The sequence below is a fragment of the Orbicella franksi genome, chromosome 6 (assembly GCF_964199315.1).
Source record: "Orbicella franksi chromosome 6, jaOrbFran1.1, whole genome shotgun sequence".
Lineage (NCBI taxonomy): Eukaryota > Metazoa > Cnidaria > Anthozoa > Scleractinia > Merulinidae > Orbicella > Orbicella franksi.
In genome coordinates this window covers 12,735,190-12,760,909 of record NC_138150.1, presented here as the reverse complement: position 1 = coordinate 12,760,909, position 25,720 = coordinate 12,735,190, and the positions used below count along the sequence as shown (strand labels likewise).

The following is a 25,720-nucleotide window of genomic DNA, read 5'->3' as shown; positions in this document are numbered from 1 at the left end:
TATATGCCATTGTTCGGTTTGTTTAGTTACTCCAAAATGACAGGACTTGTCAGCGGATAATTAAAACAATTAACGTGTAGTAAACTTCAACGCCTAATAACTTTGCACTGAAATAATATGTTTTGGTGGAATTTTTATAAAAAGAAAGCTCTTGAGAAGCTTTATCTGAATGTCTCAAAAACACATTTTCAAAATTTGCACTTTGAACCCTGGCTGATACCTTAAGTCTGTCCCTACGACTGACAAAGTGGCACGTTTGTCTGGCCAGTTACAGGAATTGCTGTCAAGAGGGGTTCAGCTTACCAAATGGATTAGTAATGACAGGAAAGTAATCGCCACTGTTCCAGTGACAGAGAGAGCGCCCTCTGTTGTCAACTTGGATTTGGAGGATCTCCCTGTAGAACGCACTTTGAGAGTGCAGTGGGCCATGGAAACAGACGACTTTAACTTTTACATCATGGATGAAGGAAAAGCCCCCACACGTAGAGGAATCTTGTCAGTTGTAAGCTCCATGTACGACCCTCTTGGGTTCGTCGTGCCCATCATTCTGCCATCCAAGAGCCTGTTGCAGAGCCTATGTAAGCAGAAGTACGGCTGAGACAAAGAGATTTCTGATGAAGATTCTATTGTATGGCAAGGATGGCTGAAGGAACGTGCATGTTTGAGAACAATATCAGTTCCCAGATGTTTCAAGCCACCAGAATTCGGTATGGTCGTCAACGTTCAGTTACATCATTTCTCAGATGTTTCTGAATATGGTTATGGAGCAGTATCCTACCTCCGAATTGTCGACGACAAGGGTGCTCTCCATTTTTCTTTTGTTCTTCACAAATCACGCGTCACTTCCCTGAAAGTGGTGTCCATACCATGTCTTGAGTTAGCAGCTGCACTGGTCGCTGTGAAATTGAATTGCCTGATTCGGAACGAGTTAGAGTATCCCATACATGACACAACCCAAAGTTTCTGTGGAAGGACAAGGAAAATTGGCCTGAACAACCATCCCAGTTGCCAGAATTGCCTCAAGATGACAGTGAATGCAGAAAATGCCCTGGTCGTGTGAACATGATCGACCAGGGTAAAATGTTGGAACTGCCATTGTCCCGCTATTCATCCTGGGACAGTCTTCGAAAGGCCATAGCCTGGTTAGTATGTTTCAAGAAGTACTTGGTTGGCCTCCTTAAGAAGGATCCAGACAGCATTCCCAAGGGGCCCTCGACTGTCAGTGAAGTTATTGCTGCAGAGAGTATCATCGTCAAAGCTGTCCAGCATGATTCATTTCCAGCAGAGCTGGCTGTGGTAGGCCAAAGAGCATCGGGGAACCAGAAGAAGTGTGTTCCACGGTCTAGTCCAATAGGCAACTCGAACCCTTTCGTTGCTGAGGGAATATTAAGAGTAGGAGGTCACCTCGAGAATGCTCCTGTTTCTTTCCAAACGAAGAACCCTGTTATTCTTCCAAGTAAACATCACGTGACAAATTTGATCATCCAGAATTGTCATAGCCAACAGGGGCATTGTGGTCCTTCTCAAGTTCTGGCCCTCATCCGACAGAGATTCTGGATAGCACATGGTCTCTTGGCAGTATGGAGGGTTTCGGCGAATTGCACGAATTGTCGCAAGCAAAATGCTCATCCTGGTGAACAGATTATGGCCCAACTCCCGTCAGCATGAGTCGCTCCGACAGATCCACCATTTACCCACGTGGGTGTGGACTCCTCTACAAGGAGATACACAGCGACAACAGCACCAATTTCATGGGCACCGAGAGAGAGCTGAGAGAAGCACTGGAGCAACTGGACCAAGCCAAAATCTATAATAGTCTAAGGTTGAACGACGTTCAGTGGTCATTTAACCCTCCTGAGGCCAGCCATCAGGGTAGAATCTGGGAATGTATGATCTGCTCCGTACAGAAGATTTTGGGTGCCCTGTTAAAGGAACAGCTGGTTAACGATGAAACATTATCCACCCTGCTGTGTGAAGTTGAAAGGATTCTCAAAGACAGACCTTTAACTTCCCTTAGTGACCACCCAGTTGACCATGAGCTGCTGACGCTGAGCAAACTCCAGCTCTTGAGATCCAATTCCTGCCTCCCACCGGATGTCTTCAAAGGTCACGACAAGTATAGCAAATGCTGGCGCCAAGCACAATGCCTGGCAGATTCATTTCGGAAGAGATGGATGAAAGATTATTTACCTGCACTTCAAACAAGGCAAAAATGGAGCGTCCCTCATCAAAACTTCGCCGTCAGTGACTTGGATCTCATTGCCAACAAGAAGACGTGTAGAGGTCACTGGCCACTGTGCTAGATTGACAAGGTGTTTCCAGACAGCAATGGCTATGTGCGCAGTGTTAAGGTGAAAACGGCCACATCTGTCTACAGACGTGACATCAGGAAGCTGTGCCTCCTTGAAGGAGTCCAGAACTCACAAACTCTACAAACTGATAAGTTCTATGGCTAAGACTGCACATTACGAACTGCATAATCTAAAATTAGTTAATTTTCGTCACATAACTGTAGGATATTCATAGTCTTGGAATTGGTTATTTTGTGGTTGGAATTAGCTGGTACTAGTAGCTAATTGGGGGCTGGTGTAGAAACCAATCCCCTGCCTAGCGGCTATGCATATAAATAGTTTGACCTTTAATGTTTGTTTCATTAATTTATTGTAATTAATTGTTCTGCTCTTAATGTATGCTTGTTACCTTTATCCTAGAAACCACTGGCAACAACATGTATAAACAGAACAATTATATATAGAAGAGAAAAAAAAATTAAAACTAACAAAATGCCAATAAAAATGAAAGATGAAGTAGAAAAAATAGGAGTGGCACATCCTCTGAGACAAACATATTTGGGGCAGCTCATACACATAGTTTTGTCCATTTTGCTCTGAATTTCGCCAGTGTATTATTTTTAAAAGCAATTGCATGTTCACAAAGGATCTTTTCACTGAGAAACAAGCTGAAAATTTCAAAGCTGGGACAGGCTTTGTTTAACCACGAAAGAAAGATGTGGTATTTTGCAATAACAACAAAATGGTTAAGGGCTTGAAAAAGATTTGATTCTGGTTTATAATTATATAAAATATCTGTAGCATTTAAAGCGACAGTTTCCGATCGCTTCTCCTTTTTCGACTAGTGATCACAGCTCGGAGATGTTTTCTCAATGTACATGTTATTGCGTGTTGTTATATTTTGGGGGCCATATGATTAGCTCTAACCGTGTGGCCCCCAAAATATAAAAAAAGTTTAAAAAATTTTAAAAAATAAAATTAAAAAACGATTAAAAATATTAAAACATTACAAAAAGACATATTTTTTGTTTGGAAGGGTCCCAAAGAAATCCTATTAGGGTTTCTTAGTTGTCTCTACAGCAAGAATGATTGTATCAAACTTTCTTACTATGCTATTGACGGAAGTAGTATTTCGTTTCTTGATTTATTTCTTTACAAAGATGCTAATTTCAGCACTCTGCAGTTTTCTACCTATCAAAAGCCACTAAATAAGTATCTGTACATTCCCTTTGAGTCGTTTCATACTTCCAGCAACAAGAGGGACTTTATTAATTAGAGGAGAGTTTAAATGTGCTGTACTAGAAATAGCTCCACATTTAAAGCCTTTAGTGAAATGCAAGAAATTCTGGAAGCGCCTCCGGCTTCGCAGTTACCCAGTTGGGTCTTTACTCCCTTTATTCAGGGAGGTTAAATACAGTAACAGAACTAAATGGCTTTCGCTAAAGTGTAAATCGCACAATGGTAGAATGGTAGTCTTTAAATCTACATTTAACTGTAGTCATGCTAACTGATGTGAAGGACATTTTGTTATAGTGTACTCAAAAAGTGCAAATACTTAGGTCATGTGACTTTGAACACTTAGTAGATGTTTTGCGACCACATGGAGATGTTGTTTACTAGTTAAAGTGCCTATGAAGTAAAAATTGATTCCTGCTTATTTGAAAGGCTTTTCAAAGTAAAGAAGAATGCCGTTTTCCTTTTTGGAATATCTTTTTTTGTTTTAGAGATACTCACATTTTTGTATTATGCAAATGAGGAAAATGATGACGTCATAGGTGGTTCCTCTAAAACAGCACAACACTCAATCAAGAATAACTCTAGAAATATTAAAGCAGTGTTCTTCAAACTTGGCACCAGAAATGTACATTACAAAAGAAACAGAATGACACCTACTATGTTGTTGCCATGGCAACATTCTCGGCTCCAGTCTCTGTCTGTGGAAATCCAAATATCCTCATTTGCAACCTTTTTAAGTGGGACAGAGGGTCTTGCTCGCAACACACATGGTTCCCATATTGTCTGAACTCTCCCCATTAGATTGGTGGGAGTGGATGATGCTTGTTAACCACGCGGCCACGGGCCAAACGCAGTTCATGGTTTACCTGTGTTTTTTTTTTTTTTTTTTTTTTGTCGGTGACCACATGCAGACCTCCACTCAGCCAAATTTCGAGTCACGCAACGTGTGATGTTTGTTCGCCAAAAGCTGTTGAAACATTAATACACGGACAATTTTACGGATGTTGTTTTCTTTCCTGTGGGTAAAATATATTTTCTTTTGATTTTATCGAAGTGTTGGATTCAAACGGGATAATAAACATGCTACAAAAAAAAGTATTACGTCAGCCATGGAATGCGCTAACGTTGCAGCTTTTACTTTCCCTAGGTGACAAATAAGATCGTGTTTACTTTGCAAGTTTATTTCGGCAGAAGCGACTGTCATTAATTTATTTGCAGTTTTGCTAGTATTTCTTGTGGTTTTAGGCAAATGAAGTAAATTCTTTGGCTGTTTCATCGCAGCGAGTTCATAGATCGGAAGGAAAATTAAATATTTGCAAGCCAAGCAAAAAACATGTCAGAACTTGCAAGGATTACGTCATTGGTAGGGAAATAACCACCGTACTAAAGATAGCTGCGAATAACATAATTCTTGAATTATGTGACTCGTGTGACTACTTTGCTAGCCCTTTACTTATTGAAAAACCAATTAAATTTAATCATGACTATTAATAGTGTTATTATTATTGCGTTCGTATCGTTCCTGCCCATACATATCCCGAAGAAAGTTCCAGATTAAGAACAATACGTCATCAGAGATTTCACAATGGCTACGAGTATGACTGATGGTGCAAGAATACAGTTTGTGTTGATCAAGTGATGTGGTGTCTACAGTAATCAATGAATCATCAAGGAGTGCTTTGGAATGTGCACTGCATTGCCACTGTAGTGCTAAGAAAACAGTTAAATTTTAAAAGTGCAGTTATAAGATCTAACAGATCTTGTTTTTTTTGTCGGTGACCAGACGCAGACCTCCACTCGGCCAAATTTCGAGTCATGCAACGTGCGGTGTTTGTTCGCCAAAAGCTGTTGAAACATTAACACACGGACAATTTTACGGATATTGTACAGTTTTCTTTGTTGTGGGTAAGATATATTTTCTTTTGGTTTTATCGAAGCGTTGGATTCAAAGGGAATAATAAACATGCTAAAAAAAGTATTACGTCAGCCATGGAATGCACTAATGTTGCAGCTTTCACTTTCCCTAGGTGACAAATAAGATCGTGTTTACTTTGCAAGTTTATTTCAGCAGAAGCGACGGTCATTAATTTATTTGCAGTTTTGCTAGTATTTCTTGTGGTTTTAGGCAAATGAAGTAAATTCTTTGGCTGTTCCATCACAGCGAGTTCACAGATCGGAAGGAAAATTAAATATTTGCACGCCAAGCAAAAACATGTCAGAACTTGCAAGGATTACGTCATTGGTAGGGAAATAACCACCGTACTAAAGATAGCAGTGGATAACGGAGTTCTTGAATTATGTGACTCGTGTGACTTCTTTGCTAACCCTTCGCTCATTAAAAAACCAATTAAATTTAATCATGACTTTTAATAGTGTTATTATTATTGCGTTCGTATCGTTCCTGCCCATACATATCCCGAAGAAAGTTCCAGATTAAGAACATTACGTCATTGGAAATTTCACAATGACTACGAGTACGACTGATGGTGCAATAATACAGTTTGTGTTGATCAAGTGATGGGGGGTCTACAGTAATCAATGAATCATCAAGGACTGCTTTGGAATGTGCACTGCATTGCCATTGTAGTGCTAAGAAAACAGTTAAATTTTAAAAGCGCAGTTATAAGATCTAACAGATCTTGTTTAAGATAAAATCTGGGAATTTCAGACTTAATTAAAACAGAACCAACGACATAACTGTTGTCATGGCAATGGCACGACAGGTGTCATTATGTTTCTTTTGTGATGTACATTTCTGGTGCCAAGTTTGAAGAACACTGCTTTAATATTTCTAGAGTTATTCTCGATTGAGTGTTGTGCTGTTTTAGTGGAACCATCTATAACATCATCACTTTCCTTACAAAACGTAAATATCTCTAAAATGAAAAAAGATATTCCAAAAAGGAAAACGCCATTCTTCTTTACTTTGAAAAGCCTTTCAAATATGTAGCAATTATTTTTTACTTCATAGGCACTTAAAACATCATTCATTATCATCCACCATTCAGATGACGCATGTCAGAAAAAATGTAAAACCTTACAACTACAAGAAGTCTTCCTTTGTGCTGCTCACTAGTCTTTGTTAAAAAATTAAAAAATTCCAATAACCTTCCAAGCAAATGGGTTTAGAGGATAGACCATAGAGCTTAGAGCGTAGATCAAAGAGTGTAGCTGGTAGAATGTTGAAAATAGAGCGTAGATGGGCTTAGAGGGTAGGTGGTGGATCGTAGCGCATAGAGCGAGCAGCTGGTTTTCATATTGATAGTGATGCTTTATTACTCTCGTCTCAAGCAAGTGGGTAAACGCTAATGAATATATAAAGTTAGAACTGCAATCTTAAATATCCAAAAACAACTTAACATTCCAACTTAAATGAATCAATCATCGTGATCTACTTTCGGACTAAGAGTTCATTGTTCACCTATAATTTGACAGTTCCACAACAGTTCGATATGACACTGGTAGGACGGAGAGTAGAGCATAGATGGGCTTAGAAGGTAGATGGTAGATCATAGAGCGTAGAGCGAGTAGCTGGTAGAACGTACAGATTAGAGCATAGATGGGATTAGAGGGTAGATGGTAGATTGTAGAGCATAGATTGAAGGGAGTGCCTGGTAGAACGTAGAGAGTAGAATGTGGATGGTAGAACATATAGCGTAGAGTGCACAGGGTAAACTCAATACAGAATGGCAGCTGGTAGAATGTAGAGAGTAGAGCGTAGATGGGCTTAGAGGGTAGATGGTGGATTACAGAGCATAGAGTGAGTAGCTGGTAGAACGTAGAGAGTAGAGCGTAGATGGGCTTAGAGGGTAGATGGTAGATCATAGAGCGTAGAGCGAGTGGCTGGTAGAATGTAGAGAGTAGAGCGTAGATGGGCTTAAAAGGTAGATGGTAGATGGTAGAGTGTAGAAAGTAGAGCGTAGAGCGTAGAGCGTAGAGCGTAGAGCGTAGAGCGTAGAGCGTAGAGCGTAGAGCGTAGAGCGTAGAGCGTAGAGCGTAGAGCGTAGAGCGTAGAGCGTAGAGCGTAGAGCGTAGAGCGTAGAGCGTAGAGCGTAGAGCTTAGAGCTTAGAGCGTAGAGCGTAGAGCGTAGAGCGTAGATTAAAGAGAGTGCCTGGTAGAACGTAGAGAGTGGAATGTAGGTGGTAGAACATAGCGTAGAGCATAGCGGGTAAACTCAATACAGAATGGTACATTAAAAAGATTATTGAATACTGTAAACCGTAATAACACTAACCATTCCCCATGTGCTTTAATATTTGCTACAATAGCTGTAGGCCTCTCCCCATACATAGAACCATAGAGCATAGAGTGTAGAAGGTAGAGGGTAAACTCAATACAGAATTTTAAATTGAAAACGATTAAAACACTGTAAACCATAGTAACACTTAATTGAAATCATATGTTATGAAATAGGCAGGTAACCAAAGTGACAATACACAACTACGGTAAAAGCTATGAAGTAGGAAGTAATGTATCTTTCCAACATGTAGGAGGAGACTGGTGACGAAATCGTAGAGTTGTAGAGCTTTATGAAAATCTCTACGCCAAATTGAGCTTCATAAAAATGGGCACCAGTTGAACTTTAGACAATGCTTATGGAAAATTTTGGGGGGCAAACAAGGTGTATTACGGGGGATGTGGAAATGGTGAATTGAACATTATTGTATGAACTGAAACTTCTACATCTTTTTTTTTGTAAATGTTACCACTCATAATGTTCCGATAACTTAGACATCTTATCATGGTTATTATCCAAACATTCAACTAAGTAAACTAAACCAACACTTTCTATTTAACTCATTCCATCCCAGACAGCCATGAGTTTTTGTTTGAAAGGAGACAGAAAGTACTTTCTGAGAAAAAGAAAGGTTTCCTTCATGGGAACTAATATTTCTGTTACAAAAATTTCACTCTGTAGAACTACAGAAGAAAAGGTTAATCAATCAATCAATCTTTTTATTTGTACTCATTCTTGCTACAGAAAAAATTACAATTTCAATGAAAATATTAAGAGTAATAATTTGAGTACTAGCTGCCTGGAATAACCATAGGGGCTAGCGGAGCCAGGCAGCCAGTTAACATCAGCATTAAATAGAAATAAAATACAGGTCAGCAAGAAAACTTGAGTACAAATGAACACACAAGAAAAAAAAAAAGATGAGGAAAAATGCTATTTCTATGCTATGAAGGAAGTCTAAAATAGTTTAAATCATTATATTAATGAATATTTTTCTGGCAAATGCTTTTCTGCTTTACACTACAATATTAGGAGCTTATCAGCTAACCTTGATAATCTGCAACATATGCTGTCTGAATTATATTTGCCTTTCTCAACAGTGTGTCTCACCGAGATTAAGCTTGAAGTTGACCAAAGTTTTTTACCCAATACCGAATTGTCAGGTTATTCTTTCACTTTTCAACCCAGTCTTTCAAATGCTGGAGGAGTTGGTTTTTATATTAAGGAGGATCAATTATTTACAACCAGACCTGATCTTACATTATCAACAAATGACTTTGAGGCTCTGTGGGTAGAAATGCAAAATGGATCTCAACATAACATGATCTGTGGTGTTATTTATCGGCATCCTCAAGGTAACATGCAAAACTTCATGGATTTTCTTAACTCCACTATTGAAAAGATTGATAGGGAGAATACATTCTGCATCATCTTAGGAGATTTTAATCTTGACCTTCCTAAACTGGATTCTCACCCACCTTGTTTGTTATTGTTAAAAAATTATAGAGAAACAAAATATTATGTCAAACCACTCTGCTGTTTGAATTTCATAATGAAACAAACCATTTTTCTTGTTATAAGAGCAAACGTATCTAGAAAGCAGAACAGCAATTGAGAAAATCATCTGGAACTTGCTGTAACGATTTTATTCTGAGACAAGAGGAGAAGGAAGCACCCAGCAAAGAAAAGGCCTTTCTCTGCAATTCCCCTCTTCCCCTATCCTTTTGCTAAGAAAGGCCTGATACTCAGGTTATTAACAGAAGCATCGTGTTACTGTCACTGCTCTAATCTTTAAATGCAAATTAGAGTCAAGTTCTTTGTCCTCAACAGAAACCCTGCAAAACATTTACATTTACCTTTGGATTCCTGCCAAGTCACCCAGCCATGACACAAGCTCTATGCCATGTAAGATTACTCAACACAAATGAGCGATCTGAATAAACAACATGCCAAAGGTAGAACTGGCGATCAGAAGTATTTTAGTCACAGTTGAACGCAAGCGAAGCCACACTCGCCTCGAATATCAAGATTTACCAGTACTTCAGATACCTTCTGAGTTGTTTTCATCCCAAAATCCATCTCCAGGATCTTTGAAATCGTTTTCCATTTTAGTTCTATATCAGAATCTCCGCCATTTGGAAGAGAATTTACTTGATTGCGGAGTGTTTATTCGACCCCCAGCAAACTTTCGGCAATCCTTTGCATACTTTTCAGCAATCCTTTGCAAGCCATGTTCTCAAAAATCAAGATTTTTTCTGCTACGGCGAAATTTTTCTCCCTATACATGGAGACTTCCAGGGTGCCTCCTCGGGTTTTGACCATCTGGGCCAAAACCCTGCAGGGACAATAAAGTCCATGCTACATACCGAGTAGTTACCAGGACTCCTCTCTGCTGTTACATAACATTTCAGTGTGACATTGCTTGTGACTGAAAAGCCACAGGCGTTATGGCTACAAAGAGAAGACAAGGTCTCCTGGAAAATATTTTTCCCGCTGTTGTTAAAGATTCATGGCTTCATTACTCATAGGCGCGTGACTAAAACGGAAATTCATATCATGACAAGGACCATGACAGTAATCAACAACCAAACAGATTAATGTAACTACGCTTGAGCAAAAAGTTGATCACGTGAACATAGAATACATTTACAATAAGGAATTATCTGTAATTCAGAGTAGAAAACCAACGTGTTTGGTGATGGTTGAGATTTTTGGTGAGCTTTGTGACGAATAAAAGATTTGAGACGAGACTAGTGTTGGGTGAACTGGTGATTTCCAACACTGTTTTCAAAACGCCGAAAGGTGAGTGTTTAACATTTTAAAACTTCAACCACATGGTTTGCTAAAAGTGTCCTTTTTTTGGCACAAGATAACTTGATACAATTATTTAGCATTTTAAGAGTCATTGAACCAGAATGACCTTTGCCAGTAGCACTGCAGGAAAAAAACAGAAGTCAGTGTTTACCAGAAGTTAGTAGAACTACTTTGGGTTTGGTTGAAGTTTAACTGCAGAATATCCTGGCACTTCGCAGCTATTAGTAATTTCAGCCAGTTTCTAAATTGCGAAAACAGGAACAATCTAGTAATACTTTATTCTACGAATTTGATCAAATTTGATCAAACTGTTTCTCCAAGCAACAAACCTCAAGTTTATTCCTAACATCTGTAGACAACAACTAGTTCTATTACTTGTTATGTTCTCTAAATACGATTCCAGGAATTAGAGAGCCTGGCTTAAAATGTCTCCAGGAAAATGGTATTTACGGCTTCTGTCTGACCAGGAGTGAAAATTTCTGGCAACAAAAATAGGTACAGGAGGAAGTTACTGCAATGTAGATTTAATAAAAGTTCTTTACTCTCAATTGTGATTGTCCTTCTGGTGGGAAATACCTCTTGAAAACGTTGCGAGACTCAAGATTTCAAAATTTTCTGGCAGGTGCCCCGGACCTCACTAGGTGCCCGTGTCTCCAGGGCTTATCAGCCGCTTACTATTTTTTATCAGCCATCTCCTTCAAAACTTATTGAGAGCCCTCAATTTAGTCGCCATTATGGCAATTAAACCACAACTTTTGGTCGCCAAAGATGAATAGTAAAGTCGCATTGTAACCATATTGGTCACAATTTCAAGCCCTGGTCGAGGTAACTATGCAAGTTCTTTTGGGAGACAATTGGCTTTCAATAGTTAATTTATAATTTAATATATAATAAATCAATTATTATACCTCTTAGTCGGCGTGTTAGGTATGTTATGGATGGCTCAATGGATGAATGAGTGAGCGAGCGAATGAGTGAGTGAGAGATGTATGTGTGTCACACCAATCAGATTGGATCTACTATAAACAGCCAATCAAATTTCTTGTTGTAAAGGTAAATGGTATGTGAGAAGATTTGATCCTGGCAGGGTTCAGAATGACCATATTTATTCTTCTATAAAAGAGGAGGAAGCATTCATATATTGGGTTTACTTCGACATTTTCTGTGGGTTAGGCTGAGGATTTTAGTTGTGAACGAGATGAGCCTTGAGGTTTGAAACAGTTCATGAGTTAGTAGTATGCAAATGGAACAAGATATTTTCATTTTTAGTCACAAAGGTAACTTGATACTTTTGTTTTTCACAAGAAATAAATTCAATTAGAGGTCACAAATTGTCACTTCTAGTTCTTAGGACATGTTCTAGAGGAGACGAGACTATTTAGATTTGAAAGAGTTGTAATGTTTACAATAGTAAGTGTAGGAAACGATTGTTTTGTTCTTGTTGCATACAAATATAACAAGATATTTTTATTTTTTAGTTACAAAGGGTAATTTGACACTCTTGTTTTTTGCAAGGGAGTAAATTCAATTAGAGCTGATGAATAGTCACCACTCTTTCCCACGAGATGTTTGCTATCTTTAGTTACAAATGGTAACTTAACACTTTTGTTTTTTATATGGGAGTAAATTCAATTGGAGCTGACAACTTATCGGCTATTGTTTCCAGGATATTAAACAAAAAAGAAGCTTTCATTTCTGGACGGTTTCTACGTCTCTGCAGTAGCAGTTTAATAGTTTTATTAGCCTGCGTAGCAAGCGTTTCTGTGGGGTTTGGAAGCAAAGAAAGAGCGAGGAACAGGATTTTCGGTGTTTTGTCTGCGTGGAAAATGGGGCGAGAACCAAAAATGAGAAAGAGGGGGTGGGAGAGGGGAAGGAAGGAAACGCTTGCAGACAAACCCCTGGATTTTGAACACCTCCGTTCGCCAGCAAACAGAGCTCGTGATTAGCTGGGCTAGTCCAATGTTATTGACATGTGTCGATCAAAGGTATTTTAATACCTTTGAGTGCCAGACAAAACGGGAAGATGCATTTGAAGCTTGGTTACAAAACACTTTAACTGTTCTCACTGAACGAGGATTTAGTCGTCAGCTTCAACAGTACGGTAGAAATCCTGTAGTGCAATGCCGACGCTTTGGTTTTTCGAAGCCTGCACGTTATTGCAGAAGCAAGCGCGACACAATTTGCAGCTATTCCTTTTATTTTAACATCACTTTCTTGAATGCCACATGCACCAAGGACAAGATAATAAACCACGGGACAGAAAATTCGCACTACTGCGTGGGAAACCTAGTGATTTCGTCTGGCTTGTTACATGGCAACATGTTGTCGTAGGTACTCTGACATTTCATTAGAAGCATTTTTGTTGACAGCATTTAGAACCTCTGGGTATAATTCTGAATGATTTGTTATAGTGTTAGCTGCGGCATGCAAGTTTTTGTCACATATTTGCCTTACCAAAAATTTAGTCGTCTCGTCGCGGGGAACTCTTATGAGGAAATTTTATAAACAACTTTGACTTGGAGGACACCTAGGGGAAGATTATCTTTATTCAGATACTGGTCAAGATTATCGTTATTTCCCCTCTCTGATGTTTGAGGCCTCTCCTGCCCAAATTCCAAAGTTTGCCGAGAAGACTTTCCGTTGTTTGTTTTTGCTGCAGGCGATAACACTCGAACCGATTTGCGGATCTGGCGTTTCCAGTAAACGCTTCTTTACTGGAATTGCCTTTGTGGGAGTTGACTTGCTAATTTTACCTTGTATCGATTCCTGGACAAATGAGTACAGTGATCCAAGATTTTGAATTATGCAAGCACAAGGATTACTAACACGACTGGAATACTTCTCACATTTTAACTTTCTGGCATATTTGTGCTAAACCTTCACCCTTGCAGTCCTTCCTTTTAGATGGATTGAGTAGAAATATACTTGATTATAAATTACCAAATGTTGTTTCAGACATATTTTGACAAGTAAAGTTTATTTTGGTTCAAAGTTCACTTCCGCTACAGAAGGCCAAAGATTTTATTGGTTTATTTATGACAGCCGATGACAGCACGAAATCTCAGTGTGCGCACTCAGGCATGAAAGGCCAAGTGGGCGGTTTTCAAAATCCAGTGGTTTGTCTGCAAGCATTTCCTTCCTTCCTTCCCCTCCCCCTCCCCCGTCTTTTACTCACTCCATTTTTCGCGCTGAACCCGAACCCCACAGAAACGCTTGTTACGCAGGCTATAGTTTTATTTGATGACATTCATTTCAGTCCGATATCTTTTAAGGTAAAAGGTATGAAAACTGCTCAAATGTTCTTTGAAGACTGCGTGGTACCAAGTTAAAGTGCAATTTAATTAAATCAGACTGTCAGTGTCAGAGGTTTTTTCTCTTTCTTTCTATTTTTGGTGAAGTAGTGTTGTGTTGTGTAAAATGGGTAAACTTATGACTCGTATAAAATGCGTAAAGGTCTCTTAATTAACTTGAGTATTTTTGAACAAAAATTCTTTTTGTGGGTTGGAAGGGCTATGTGATCGGTGAGTGAGGGAGTTATGCATGTGCACATGTCACACCAATCACAGTATGGGTTGTATCAAAGAACGAATCAAATTGCCTGTTAGAAAATAAGATGGTATCTACATTAATATGGAGACGTGTCAGATTACTGTGGTTTGTTCAGTCAAACATTTTATGGCTTACTATTTAGCTATCTTACCACGACCGATGTAACATCGCATGTACATCATAAATTCCCAGTTTCTTTCTTGCTGTACATCGCAACCAAAAAAATTTGACAAATTAACCAAATCATTACTGTAAACAGCTCCACAAATGCTCCTATCTCCGACACTTCACAAAAAAAATAATAACCCTTGCACGCCTTGCGCGCCTATTTTTTTTTTTAGGCACAGCATTGCAGTCTCTCACTACCAATATGGAACATCTGTCCGAATTGGGGAATAAGGTTGAAGTGCATCGAACCTAAACTGTTTTTTGGTGTTTTCCAAGAATTCGATCTCCCTTCAGCTACTACACATAATTTCAGGTGTCGTGAAGTTTTCCAGGTAAAAAAACCAAATATTTTAGTTTTATTTCCTTTTTCAAGGAAGTCAAACAACTAATTCCATCAGGTCTTAGCATTGCACTGCCCTTTCGCTGGGCTGAAAATTATCAGCGCGCAATGCGTCGAAGACCCATGGGACAGGCAGCCATTACGCCATTACAAGTGTAACCAACCGAACTAGACAAGTACGAAAACATCTTGGACTACCAAATTAAAAAACTTTACCTGTTCAGCATTTACTTTATCAAAAAGTTTTAAGACATCCATCACTCGCGTCTGAATTTCGTCCCTCGTAAGTGCAGCGCCAGCGTCGGCGAACAAACGGATACCCAAGTAAATGGCAGCCGGTCTCACTACTAAACTACTACCGACAAGAAATGGATGCTGCAAGTTCTTATTAGCAGCAAAAATCACACGTGGTGAGGAGGAGACAAGCCGTATGCTCTGCCTTCTCAGGAAAGGGTCAACGAAGACACCTCTCCCAAACCGTCGAAACATGTGGGTAACCATCTTGAAATCTACTCGCATGGTCTCTCTAAGAGTTGTGGGAATATCGGTGAAAGTAACAATCATTGCTGTTATTGGTTAGCTAAGAGGGAGCTAAGCTTTTGACCAATCATGAGACTTGTTATGTTGATGGTTATGTCATCAATCCGCTGGCCGTCGCACATGCGGCGACTTTCAACATGGTGGCAAGACTAAGTTCTCCTGGAGGTGCGTTAAAAGCGGCGCATTTTAGACAGATTAGAGGCTGTTCTTACATTTCAGCTTTTCAAGGCGAAGTAAAGTCAAGTGGTGATTTACACAAGACGAATGGCCGTGTGCAAGTACTCCACCTAAACTCATCAGGTTCAGATGAAAGATCGTGGACTGGCGTAGCTTCTAAAACCTTCTTCAACGCTTACAAATCCAAAAATTGCCATCATGTCATTAAAGAGATCAACCTTTGGGACAAGGATCTTTTACAGTACGATTTATCCCACGTAGCAAGCAAAATGCGAATGGTGAGTGGTGAAGATCAACCATATGATAAACAGAATTTTGAACCAGTGGAAAGGATGATCAAAACTTTATTTTCGGCGGATAAACTAGTTGTCTCGTGTCCAATGTGGAATTACAGCATTCCATATGTTCTAAAACAGTATATTGATTGTGTTGTTCAGCCTGGGTTGACATTTAGGGAAACAGCAACTGGCCCACGAGGCCTGCTAACTGGACGACTGTTATTACTGATTACCTCTTCGGGAGGTGACTATTCTTCGGGGGAGATGAAAAAACTTGATTACCAGGTTCCTTACTTGAAAGATATCTTTGGCTTGATCGGTTTTACTGATGTAAGGCATATTTATATAAAAAACACAGCACACGAGAAGCATGATAAATTGATGAGACTTATCAACTCAAGTTGCATTGAAGAAGCTGCCAACTTTTAAAAATGTACATGTACATGTAGCTCGTAAGTGCTAAGGATAATTTCTTCATTTTACACTTAAGCTCTTCAATGCTAAGGAAAGGTGTACATGCAAACTTTTCTGATTTCATTATGTCATGATGTGTATGATCAAAAGTTGAAAACCCATTGCACATTGCACCATTGAGCAGAAGTTGACACAGTAAGGGTATAGGCTCACTAGCTCTTTTGCTTGCAAGTACAAGGCCATACCTTCCATGACCTGAAATGTGACAATAATCACTGTCAATCAATGGGATACATTGATGATTCTAAGCTGCTTCTTGAACTGTCTAGTTAATTACATCTGACCTCTCTACTTAATTACATTTGGCTGAGGCTTGGACTGTGAATCCATTTGTGACCCTCCTTTGGGCATTGATGTGCTGCTGGCTCGAGAGACCATATAACTTGTTTATAAATTGTATTCTCCTCTCTCATCTGCCTGTGAATCGTCGTTCCTGTCATTCCAGTGTCATATAGTTGCAGAAAAAAATTAGCATGGGATAACCACATAACATTCCCATTCACTGTCTAGATTAGCCATGTAGCCATGGTTGCTCCGATAGTGTAGTGGTGATCACACCCGACTGGTAATCAGGGGGATGTGGGTTTGAATCCTGCTCAGGGCATAAAAAGTTTTTCTTCCAATGAAAATGTCATTCAGAAGTTGTCCATCTTTGGTTCCTTAATTCTTAACCCATTGACGTCTGCATAAAACTGCCCATGACCCACCCCTAATTCCCTGGTGTTTTCTCAAAATATTTCAGAGCGAGCGAAACCGCAAAAATAAACCATATGCACAGTAACCACAGACACAAGATCAGGTTTCAAGACATCATTTATTTAAAGTTGAATAAATGAAGGGCCAGAATATTAAAAAGTATCAACAAAAAGAAGTCAACTCGATGTGTAAAACTGATAAGAAAACAAGAAATTGTATTTTTTTCTTTGCCACGCAACAAAAGCCAAGAAAATTGAATACACAAAAATGAGTTAATTTTTTACTTCAGAGGAGAAAATGAAACCAAATACAACAGAATTTCCGCTCTTTTACTATAACGGATAGCATTTGGGAAAATACTAGAAAATAAAGCCAAAAGACACATGTAAAAACCAATTTAAAGAGAAGACATCAGATATTATTGGTAGGAGTGAGATGGATGAGAGTTTGATGGATAATCTCCATCAGCCTCTTTATCTTTGATGCAAGATACTACTTCTGCCAATTTCCATGATTCTTCAAAAATACTAGAACAGAGAGAACAGTTGATTAAATTTGTAAGTACTGGCAGTGTAACAGGAAGGCTAGCTTTTAGGATCTCAGCAACTAGTCACTTTTTTAGGTCCAGGAGCCTTATTTGACGGGCAAGGCTTAAAGTGCCTATGAAGTAAAAAATAATTGCTGCTTATTTGAAAGGCTTTTCAAAGTAAAGAAGAATGGCGTTTCCCTTTTTGGAATATCATTTTTCGTTCTAGAGATATATATGTTTTTGTATTATGCAAATGAGCAAAGTGATGATGTCATAGGTGGTTCCACTTGAACAGTAAAACACTGAATCAAGAATATCTCTAGAAATATTGGAGCAGTGTTCTTCAAACTTGGCACCACAAAAGAAACAAAATGATACCTGTGTTGTTGCCATGGCAACACTTTTGGCTCCAGTCTCTTTCTGTGAAAAACCAAATATGCCAATTTGCAACCCTTCAAAAAGGGACAGAGGGTCTTGCTCGGAACACATGATTCCTATATTGTCTTAACTGTTCCCATTAGATTGTTGGGAGTGGATGATCCTTGTTTAAGATAAAATCTGGTAATGTTAGTTGTAATTAAAACAGGACCAGCAGCATAACTGTTGCCATGGCAACGGCATGACAGGTGTCATTTTGTTTCTTTTGTGATGTACATTTCTGGTGCCAGGTTTAAAGAACACTGCTTTAATATTTCTAGAGATATTCTTGATTGAGTGTTGAACTGCTTTAGTGGAACAACCTATGAGGTCATCACTTCTAATACAAAAACATGAATATCTCCAAAATGAAAAAAGATATTGCAAAAAGGAAAACGCCATTCTTCTTTACTTTGAAAAGCCTTTCAAATCAGCAGCAATTACTTTTTACTTCATAGGCACTTTAACTATTTTTATAGGGTCTTGTTCTCTAACAGGTCTTAAGTCGAACTCCAGATGACTGCTGCATTCGCTCATATCTTCATTGCTCTGGCTGTTGTTGTCAAAGGCAGTAAAGCTAAGTTTTTCAGTCAAGGTCTGTGCCTTTTCAGCAACAGTTTTTTAGAATTCATTGTACTTGTTTGCTTGGCCCAAAGTGAGAGAAAGCTGCAAACTTTTAACAATGTACATGACCATGCAGCTCTTAGATGCTAAGGATAATTTCTTCATGTTACACTTAAGGCTTGGGCCAAAGGGTCTTCAGATGTTGTGATTTGAGCACTCTTTTTGCGCACATAGTGGTAGACGACTTTCCAGATTGAATTGGTGTTGCCTTTACTGTTTATGAATTCAGAGCGAATGTTTTCCTGTATGTTCAGTGATGCGAATCTCACACTTCACTACTTGCCTAAACAAGCGATAGGCATTCCAATGAAGTTTATCCATTGTTTTGATTCCTTTTTTTCCACCAGTGATCACACGTTTTCATAATGCAAGAGTCAATGTAAACCCCCCATCCACCCCTAATAAGCATTAGTGTCAACTATATATTAAGTGGAAGATACGTTTCAAAAAGATCACACACTAACATCGAGCACTTTCCTTGTGGTAGAACTCTAACATGTCATACACATGCGTTCTAGCATCTTTAGCATGATACAAGAGCGCTACTGTGACTGTATATCTTTTGGAATTACGCTTAACTTGGTTCAAGAAATATCATCTGTTGTTTCCAAACTACACTAGTATGTTTATTTCATCCATTAATTATCTCTATCAAAAAGAACAAAAAGTTCGTATCCGCAGCCAAAACATTCCCAAGTAAGAGGCATTGAAACTTGTGAAATTGTACAAAAAACCAGGAAACTGTTCAAATATTGTTGCAGACTCCATGGCACCTAGACTGAAAGTCTTTGAGGGGAGAGGGGAATTATTCACAAATGAAGGATTTAATCTTGGTCAAGGAGCACTGTTTTCTTTCAATACTTCTCGTTGAATCGCTTCTCAGTTGTATTTATAGATATCAGTGTGTATTAAATTTAAGTGGCTTTATTGTTATCGCCAAAGGTGGTAACGGAACGTGATATTCTGGGACAATTTGATGATTAGATTTATTTAGTTCTTGTTTATTGGTAAAAATTAAATCTTTCCTCTTCCATTTCTTCATCTGACATTCAACTTTCTTCCATTTATCTCCAGCTGTGAAAAAAAAAAAAACACATCTCCCATGTTTGCTGTAACTTAAAATGAGCGAAAATCGACGTGAAACAGTAAAATTCAAGAGCTGTGTTGACATTATGTAATTAATTGTAAGTTATTCTTGGTAGGGGTTATACAGGAACTGTGTTGTGAATACTGCGTCTGAGCTATACATTATACACTGCACTATCTGAGATTGTCTCACCAGCTAGTTAGTGTAGAGTGCACGATTGGGATGGTTTAGGGGGCTGCTGTTCGCTAAGGTAATAATTTCATAACGCCATAAGGTGTAAACTCTAATGTTTGTTTAATTAATTAGTTTTAATTAATCAATTAGCCTTGCAGGAAAGGGGACCGGGCGGGGTAGCTATAGGTACCAGTGTGCATTCTGCAAAACGTGTCATACTTGTGTTGCTTTCTTTGATAACATGACAAAAAATATATGTATGTGGTTTTGCAAATCTTGTGCTATCCATGTGGTGCTATTCTCTTAAGAACAAAAAAAATTTGCTCCAAACGCATGCACAGAGTAGCCAGCATCAAAGTCGACTATATGTTAGGTGAAAGATACATTTCATACGGGACTACCCACAAACATTAAGTGCTTTTCCTTATGGTAGAACATAACATGTAAGACGCATGCGTTGTAGCATTGCTAGCTACAACAATGATGCATGCTTTTTTTTGTTTTTATTTTTTGTACTGAGTGATACCACACTCTCATTTTGGCCGGGGATAGCAGCTATATTGAAAAAAAGTCGTCTGCTGTTTTATAATTGAAGGGGTGAGTGCAAAACCATGCTAAGTGACGATTTGGGTGAAAAAAAAATTTTCGCGAAAGGGCTTGAATTTTTGCATGTGGTCTTCAATGTAATAGAAAAAGGCGGCCCTGTATTTTTGTCGCTGGTTTTTGCTTCGTTTTCGAGTTATAACGTATGCAAAAATACTTGGCTTTTCCTAGCCATGTCTTTAGGAGTTTATTTGTTGAACAGCAAACAGGCAGACTGTTTACAGTGTATGAAGTCAAAATTAAATCTCACAGCATATATAGAGCGGAAATCTGGGAACAGATTGTTTACATCGGTTATTGTGACGTGAACACAACACGCGAATCGATCGAGCGTCAAACGAAATTCATCGAACAAAAAAGAGATGTGCCGCATTAGAGCTCTGTCAACTAATATCTTAAGCATTGTTTTAAAGTACCTTGTATGCCTGCCTGGTGGTTGAGAGGCATCATAAAGTCTCGATAAACCCGTAAGTCATCAGCACGTTTTAAAGAATCAAAATGTGTTCTGAAGCTTCGAAGGCAGCTGATATACCGTAATCGTGTTATCGGCGTTCGAAGTCAGATCGAGCCAGGCAGCAAAGTCCAAGAGCAGTTCTTGCCCAACAAAAATACCCTCTGGTGAGTCGTGGCCCATTTGCCAAACGTTACTAGCGTCAAAGTTTGGAAAGCGAGAACTGGTTTTTGAGTGATTAAAATTTGTCTTGTATCGACACAGGCAGCCCAAGCTCTCTCTATGAACCACACAAGCAACACAATATGGCATCGAATTATGAGGGTTTATATGGGATTTTCTACAAGATATCCATGGAGGTAGTTAAGAGTGAAAATTCTCAATAAAACTGGTCTACCTTATTCCATACGTGTGTTGTTTGCTCCTGGTGTGGTTATTTTACCGATTGAACTTGCTTTGAGCGACTTTTTTGAATTCCGAGTTTCCCTTTATATTAAGAGAGGACAAGGCGAAACACCTCAGTCGGAACAGCCTGTCGAACGAAGTCAAAAATCCCAGGCTAAAATGTACCCACGGCCACAAATCCACCGCAGAATTCAAGGGCAAAGGTTGATCTTTCATTTCAATCCTCTAGCCACACAATCGCAGCCCTGCGAGCGACGCCAGGCGGCTCTTCGCGTCCCCAGTGAAACGATAAAACTATGGAAGAGCTCCGTGTCGGTTGATCCGCGACCCAACGACCCAGGCCAGGACCCAGGCAATTTGTCAACTAAACTTCTTGTGATCCCCTCAGGTCGAATTTACAATGCGAAATAACAATCGTACAGAACGCTTTTGCAAAATGGCTTCAAAACCAAAGAAACTTAAGATCAACGGCGAAAGCTCCGTAGAAACTGAGGAGATACAATCACTTTTGAAGTGGAAGTCGTGGTAAGTTTTCTCGTTTATGCACCTTTGATTTGTTTGTATAAAATATTCCCGAGCTGATAAACTAAATTTGCTTCTCTTAGGGTATTGTGGAATTACGAATATTGTGAGGAAACTGTAATGGAAGCCAGCAAAATTTTGTCTAGAGCATACGAAGAGAAAGAAATTGCCGTAAGCAAATTGAACTCTGTTTTGCTCGGGAGAATTCTTAACGAATTCTGGGGAGATGAAGTTAAATTGGTGAGGCGAGGACCAAGTAACTCAAAGGTGCGTAAACGTGAAAACTTACCATGACTTCCACTTCAAAAATGATTGTATCTCCTCAGTTTCTACGGAGCTTTCACCGTTGATCTTACGTTTGACAAATTTGACAAATTGCGGTCTAGTACCCCCGCGAGTCTTGGTTGGCCAACATGACGAGGCTACCAAGCCGATTTCAACGGTCGTTGGGTCGCGGACCAAACGACACGGAGCTCTTCCATAGTTTTATCATTTCACTGGGGACGCGAAGAGCCGCCTGGCGTCGCTCGCAGGGCTGCGACTGTGTGGCTAGAGGATTGAAATGAAAGATCAACCTTTGCCCTTGAATTCTGCGGTGGATTTGTGGCCGTGGGTACATTTCAGCCTGGGATTTTTGATGCCATATTCGATGCCATATTGTGTTGCTTGTGTGGTTCACAGAGAGAGCTTGGGCTGCCTATGGTTTTCCCGCGCACGCGGTGTAAAGACCCTTCCCGGCATGCATTACGATCACGTTCTGCGGACGTTTCTCGAACTGGTAACTAGATTGTTTAAACATAAGAATGGCCAACAAGTAGCGATCGATTGTAACATAGATCTGTGATCCAGGTTGCGTTGATTTTATTTCAAATCGGCATGATTTGTAGTGTTTTGTATGGAGTTCCATCCCCGCCAAAAATCAAAGCTGATCAAAACATTCAACTTGACAGTCTAACAATTAACTTGGCAAACATCAACATCGTATTTCACTCTTCAACTTTGTACTTTGTATCACAATCATTGAAACTTTAAACATCAACTTTCAAAGTGACAGTTCAACGTTTAACTTTATCCGTCAACATTCATGTTAACATGTCAACAATGATCTTGACACATGGGCTGTCAGCGAAAGATGAAGTTTGAATCTCCAAGTCGAATGTTGAGTCACCAAAGGCGCACCAATCCCGCCAAAATTCAACTTGAGAATTCGACTTTCAAGTTGATAATTCAACATGAAATGTTACGTGTCAATATCCGTATTTAGCAATGAACATTACTATTGCTGTTGACGTAAATATGTTCACCATGACGTAATGTTCAATTTTTCAAAGTTGGTTTCAACCTCGTTCCCAGGGTCCTCTCTCTTCCTCCCTCGAGAATGTACCCTGGTTGCGGGTGGTCACGTGTCTACGTATGCCAATCAAAGCCGCACAGAGGGTGGGTCCTCAACTTAAAGTTAGTCAACACTGTCTAGGGAGGTGAATGTTGCGCTGCTATACAGACGTTATTTATTTTGAAAGTGAAGCAAGTTGTTAGTCAGATATCCTGCCTGACCAATGCTTCGTCACTATGATCTGAACTTCTATGAGTATGAGATGCTAATTGAGAGGGAACTTTGCTTATTTTTCAATGCTTTTTTAAAACCGTCAACAACCTGCTTCGGATTAGTTTAATCAGTTTTTCATAGCAAAATAATTAAGTAACCGTCAAATTATCGACGGGATGCATTCAGCTAAATGAGAAGCTAGTTTCTTGGCCGAAAATTGGACTTACCGCTAAAACAGTTTTAAAACGAAAGCCGTTGGATTTTGCAAACGCGCGACCGATGTCGCTGTTGTCAAGTTCTTCATAAAATTTCTCACAGCAAGAGAACCGAATGATCGTTAAACTGTCGATTGGATGAATTCAATCAAATTCAAAGCTAGTATCTTGGCCCAACACTGGACTTATCAAACTCTACAAGAAGGCATCAATGTCTCCGTTTTGATTTTGCCGATCGAAAAATGTAAGCTGCTTGATCAAGTTATTAGTATTCAGCACTCAGTCATTGTTGATGTCAAGTTCTTCGTAATTTGTTTTCGCCGCAAGAGAATGGAATGACCGTCAAACTGTCGATGGGAGTAATTCAATGAAATTCAAAACTACCTTTGTGGGCGAACAAACAACGTATTTAACTCTAAACGAATGAGTAAATACCTACGTTGTGATTTTGCCGAGTGAAAAATGAAATTAAATTCACCGCGCGGTTCACGGCATTTATTGTTGTGGTCGTCATTTTCAAGTTCTTTGTCAATTATTTTCACCACCACAAATTCCAAAGACCGTCCAACTATCGATGGGAAAATTCAGCCAAATGCAGGGCTAACCTTTAAGCCGAACTTTGATGCATTGAACTCCAATATCGAATGTGTCAATGCCTGCGCTGTGAGTTCGGCCGAGGTTACAAATTCCACTCCCTACTGGGCTCAGTAGGTAAGCTCAGGGGAGACAAACTTTAACTGTCCTGCCCCTCCCTCCAATCATTTTCCTGGAATCTGCAAAAAAAAAAAAAATCTAGCAGACACGTGACCAGCCGCAACCAGGGTACATTCTCGAGGGAGGAAGAGAGAGGACCCTGGGAACGAGGTTGAAACCAACTTTGAAAAATTGAACATTACGTTATGGTGAACATATTTACGTCATCAGCAATAACAATGTTCATTGCTAAACACGGATATTGACACGTAACATTTCATGTTGAATTATCAACTTGAAAGTCGAATTCTCAAGTTGAATTTTGGCGGGATTGGTGCGCTCTTGGTGACTCAACATTCGACTTGGAGATTCAAACTTCATCTTTCGCTGACAGACCATGTGCCAAGATCATTGTTGACATGTTGACATGAATGTTGACGGATAAAGTTGAACGTTGAACTGTCACTTTGAAAGTTCATGTTTGAAGCTTCAATGATTGTGATACGAAGTACAAAGTTGAAGAGTGAAATATGATGTTGATGTTTGCCAAGTTAATTGTTAGACTGTCAAGTTGAATGTTGTGATCAACTTTGATTTTTGGCGGGGATGGAACTCCATAGTTTTGAGCTTCTGGGATCAGCGGACATGCAGATGTATGGAGACCCGTACGTTGCGGAGAAGGGTTAATCTGTTAATCTGTCAGCCCTATTTATAGCGCGTTTTCACGTGAAATCAACATCATTGAGCTTATAAGTTGCGTGAAATTACCATTTTGCTGTTTTCTAAGTGAAACTAGCATCCTTGCCGTCAAGCGTTAACGTGACATCAACATTTTAACCTATTTAGACCTGAAATTAACATCATTGAGCTTGTGCGCTGCGCGAAATTGATATTTTGCTGGTTTCCAAGTGAAACCAACATCCTTGCCGTCACGCTTTAACGTGAAATCAACATTTTAACCTATTTAGACCTGAAATCAACATCATTGAGCTTATGCGCTGCGTGAAATTGACATTTTGCTGGTTTCTAAGTAAAACCAACATCCTTGCCGTCACGCGTTAACGTCAAATCAACATTTTAACCTATTTAGACCTGAAATCAACATCATTGAGCTTATGCGCTGCGTGAAATTGACATTTTGTTGGTTTCTAAGTGAAATCAACCTCCTTGCCGTCACGTGTTAACGTCAAATCAACATTTTAACCTATTTAGACCTGAAATCAACATCATTGAGCTTATGCGTTGCGTGAAATTGACATTTTGCTCGTTTCTAAGAGAAATCAACCTCCTTGCTGTCACGCGTTAACGTGAAATCAACATTTAAACCTTTTTTGACCTAAAATCAACATTTTTGAGCTTATACGTTGCGTGAAATTGACATTTTGCTGCTTTCTAAGTGAAATCAAAGTCCTTGCGGACGCGGCTTGCCAATCCTTTGTTATGATAAACCGAGGCGGGACTTCGACTTATAACAAAGGCTTGGCTTGGCTATTATAACAAAGGATCGGCTCTGTTTATCATAACAGAGGCGCGGCTTCGTTTATTTGAAGACCTCGGCGGGAAAAAGGCGCTAGGTATTTTAATCAAAAGTGAACTTTGTCGAAAACGCTCCAAATTTCGCATGCAGTTTTGTTTAGGTATGTTTAACAATGT

General features: G+C 39.3%; 2 protein-coding genes across 2 annotated transcripts in view; one reads left to right on the top strand and one right to left on the bottom strand.

Moving 5' to 3' along the window:
- Positions 1-15,215, bottom strand: part of LOC145489694 (uncharacterized) — a 74,292-nt gene extending 59,077 nt beyond the window's left edge. Inside the window, exon 1 of the mRNA XM_081468732.1 lies at positions 14,853-15,215. Within this exon, the coding sequence (XP_081324858.1) occupies positions 14,853-15,200 (348 nt within the window). The 5' untranslated portion in view covers positions 15,201-15,215. The remainder of the gene's footprint in view (positions 1-14,852) is intronic.
- A 6-nt stretch (positions 15,216-15,221) lies between these two features.
- On the top strand, positions 15,222-23,864 carry LOC145489679 (FMN-dependent NADH:quinone oxidoreductase 1-like). The gene has a single exon (XM_081468710.1). It carries the CDS (start codon positions 15,314-15,316, stop codon positions 16,058-16,060), a length of 747 nt encoding a protein of 248 aa, XP_081324836.1. The 5' UTR covers positions 15,222-15,313; the 3' UTR covers positions 16,061-23,864.
- Positions 23,865-25,720: the final 1,856 nt, after the last annotated feature.

Bases quoted from the DNA above. Each gene is read 5' to 3' on its own strand.
- LOC145489679 (XM_081468710.1), top strand. From the start codon at position 15,314: ATGGTGGCAAGACTAAGTTCTCCTGGAGGTGCGTTAAAAGCGGCGCAT.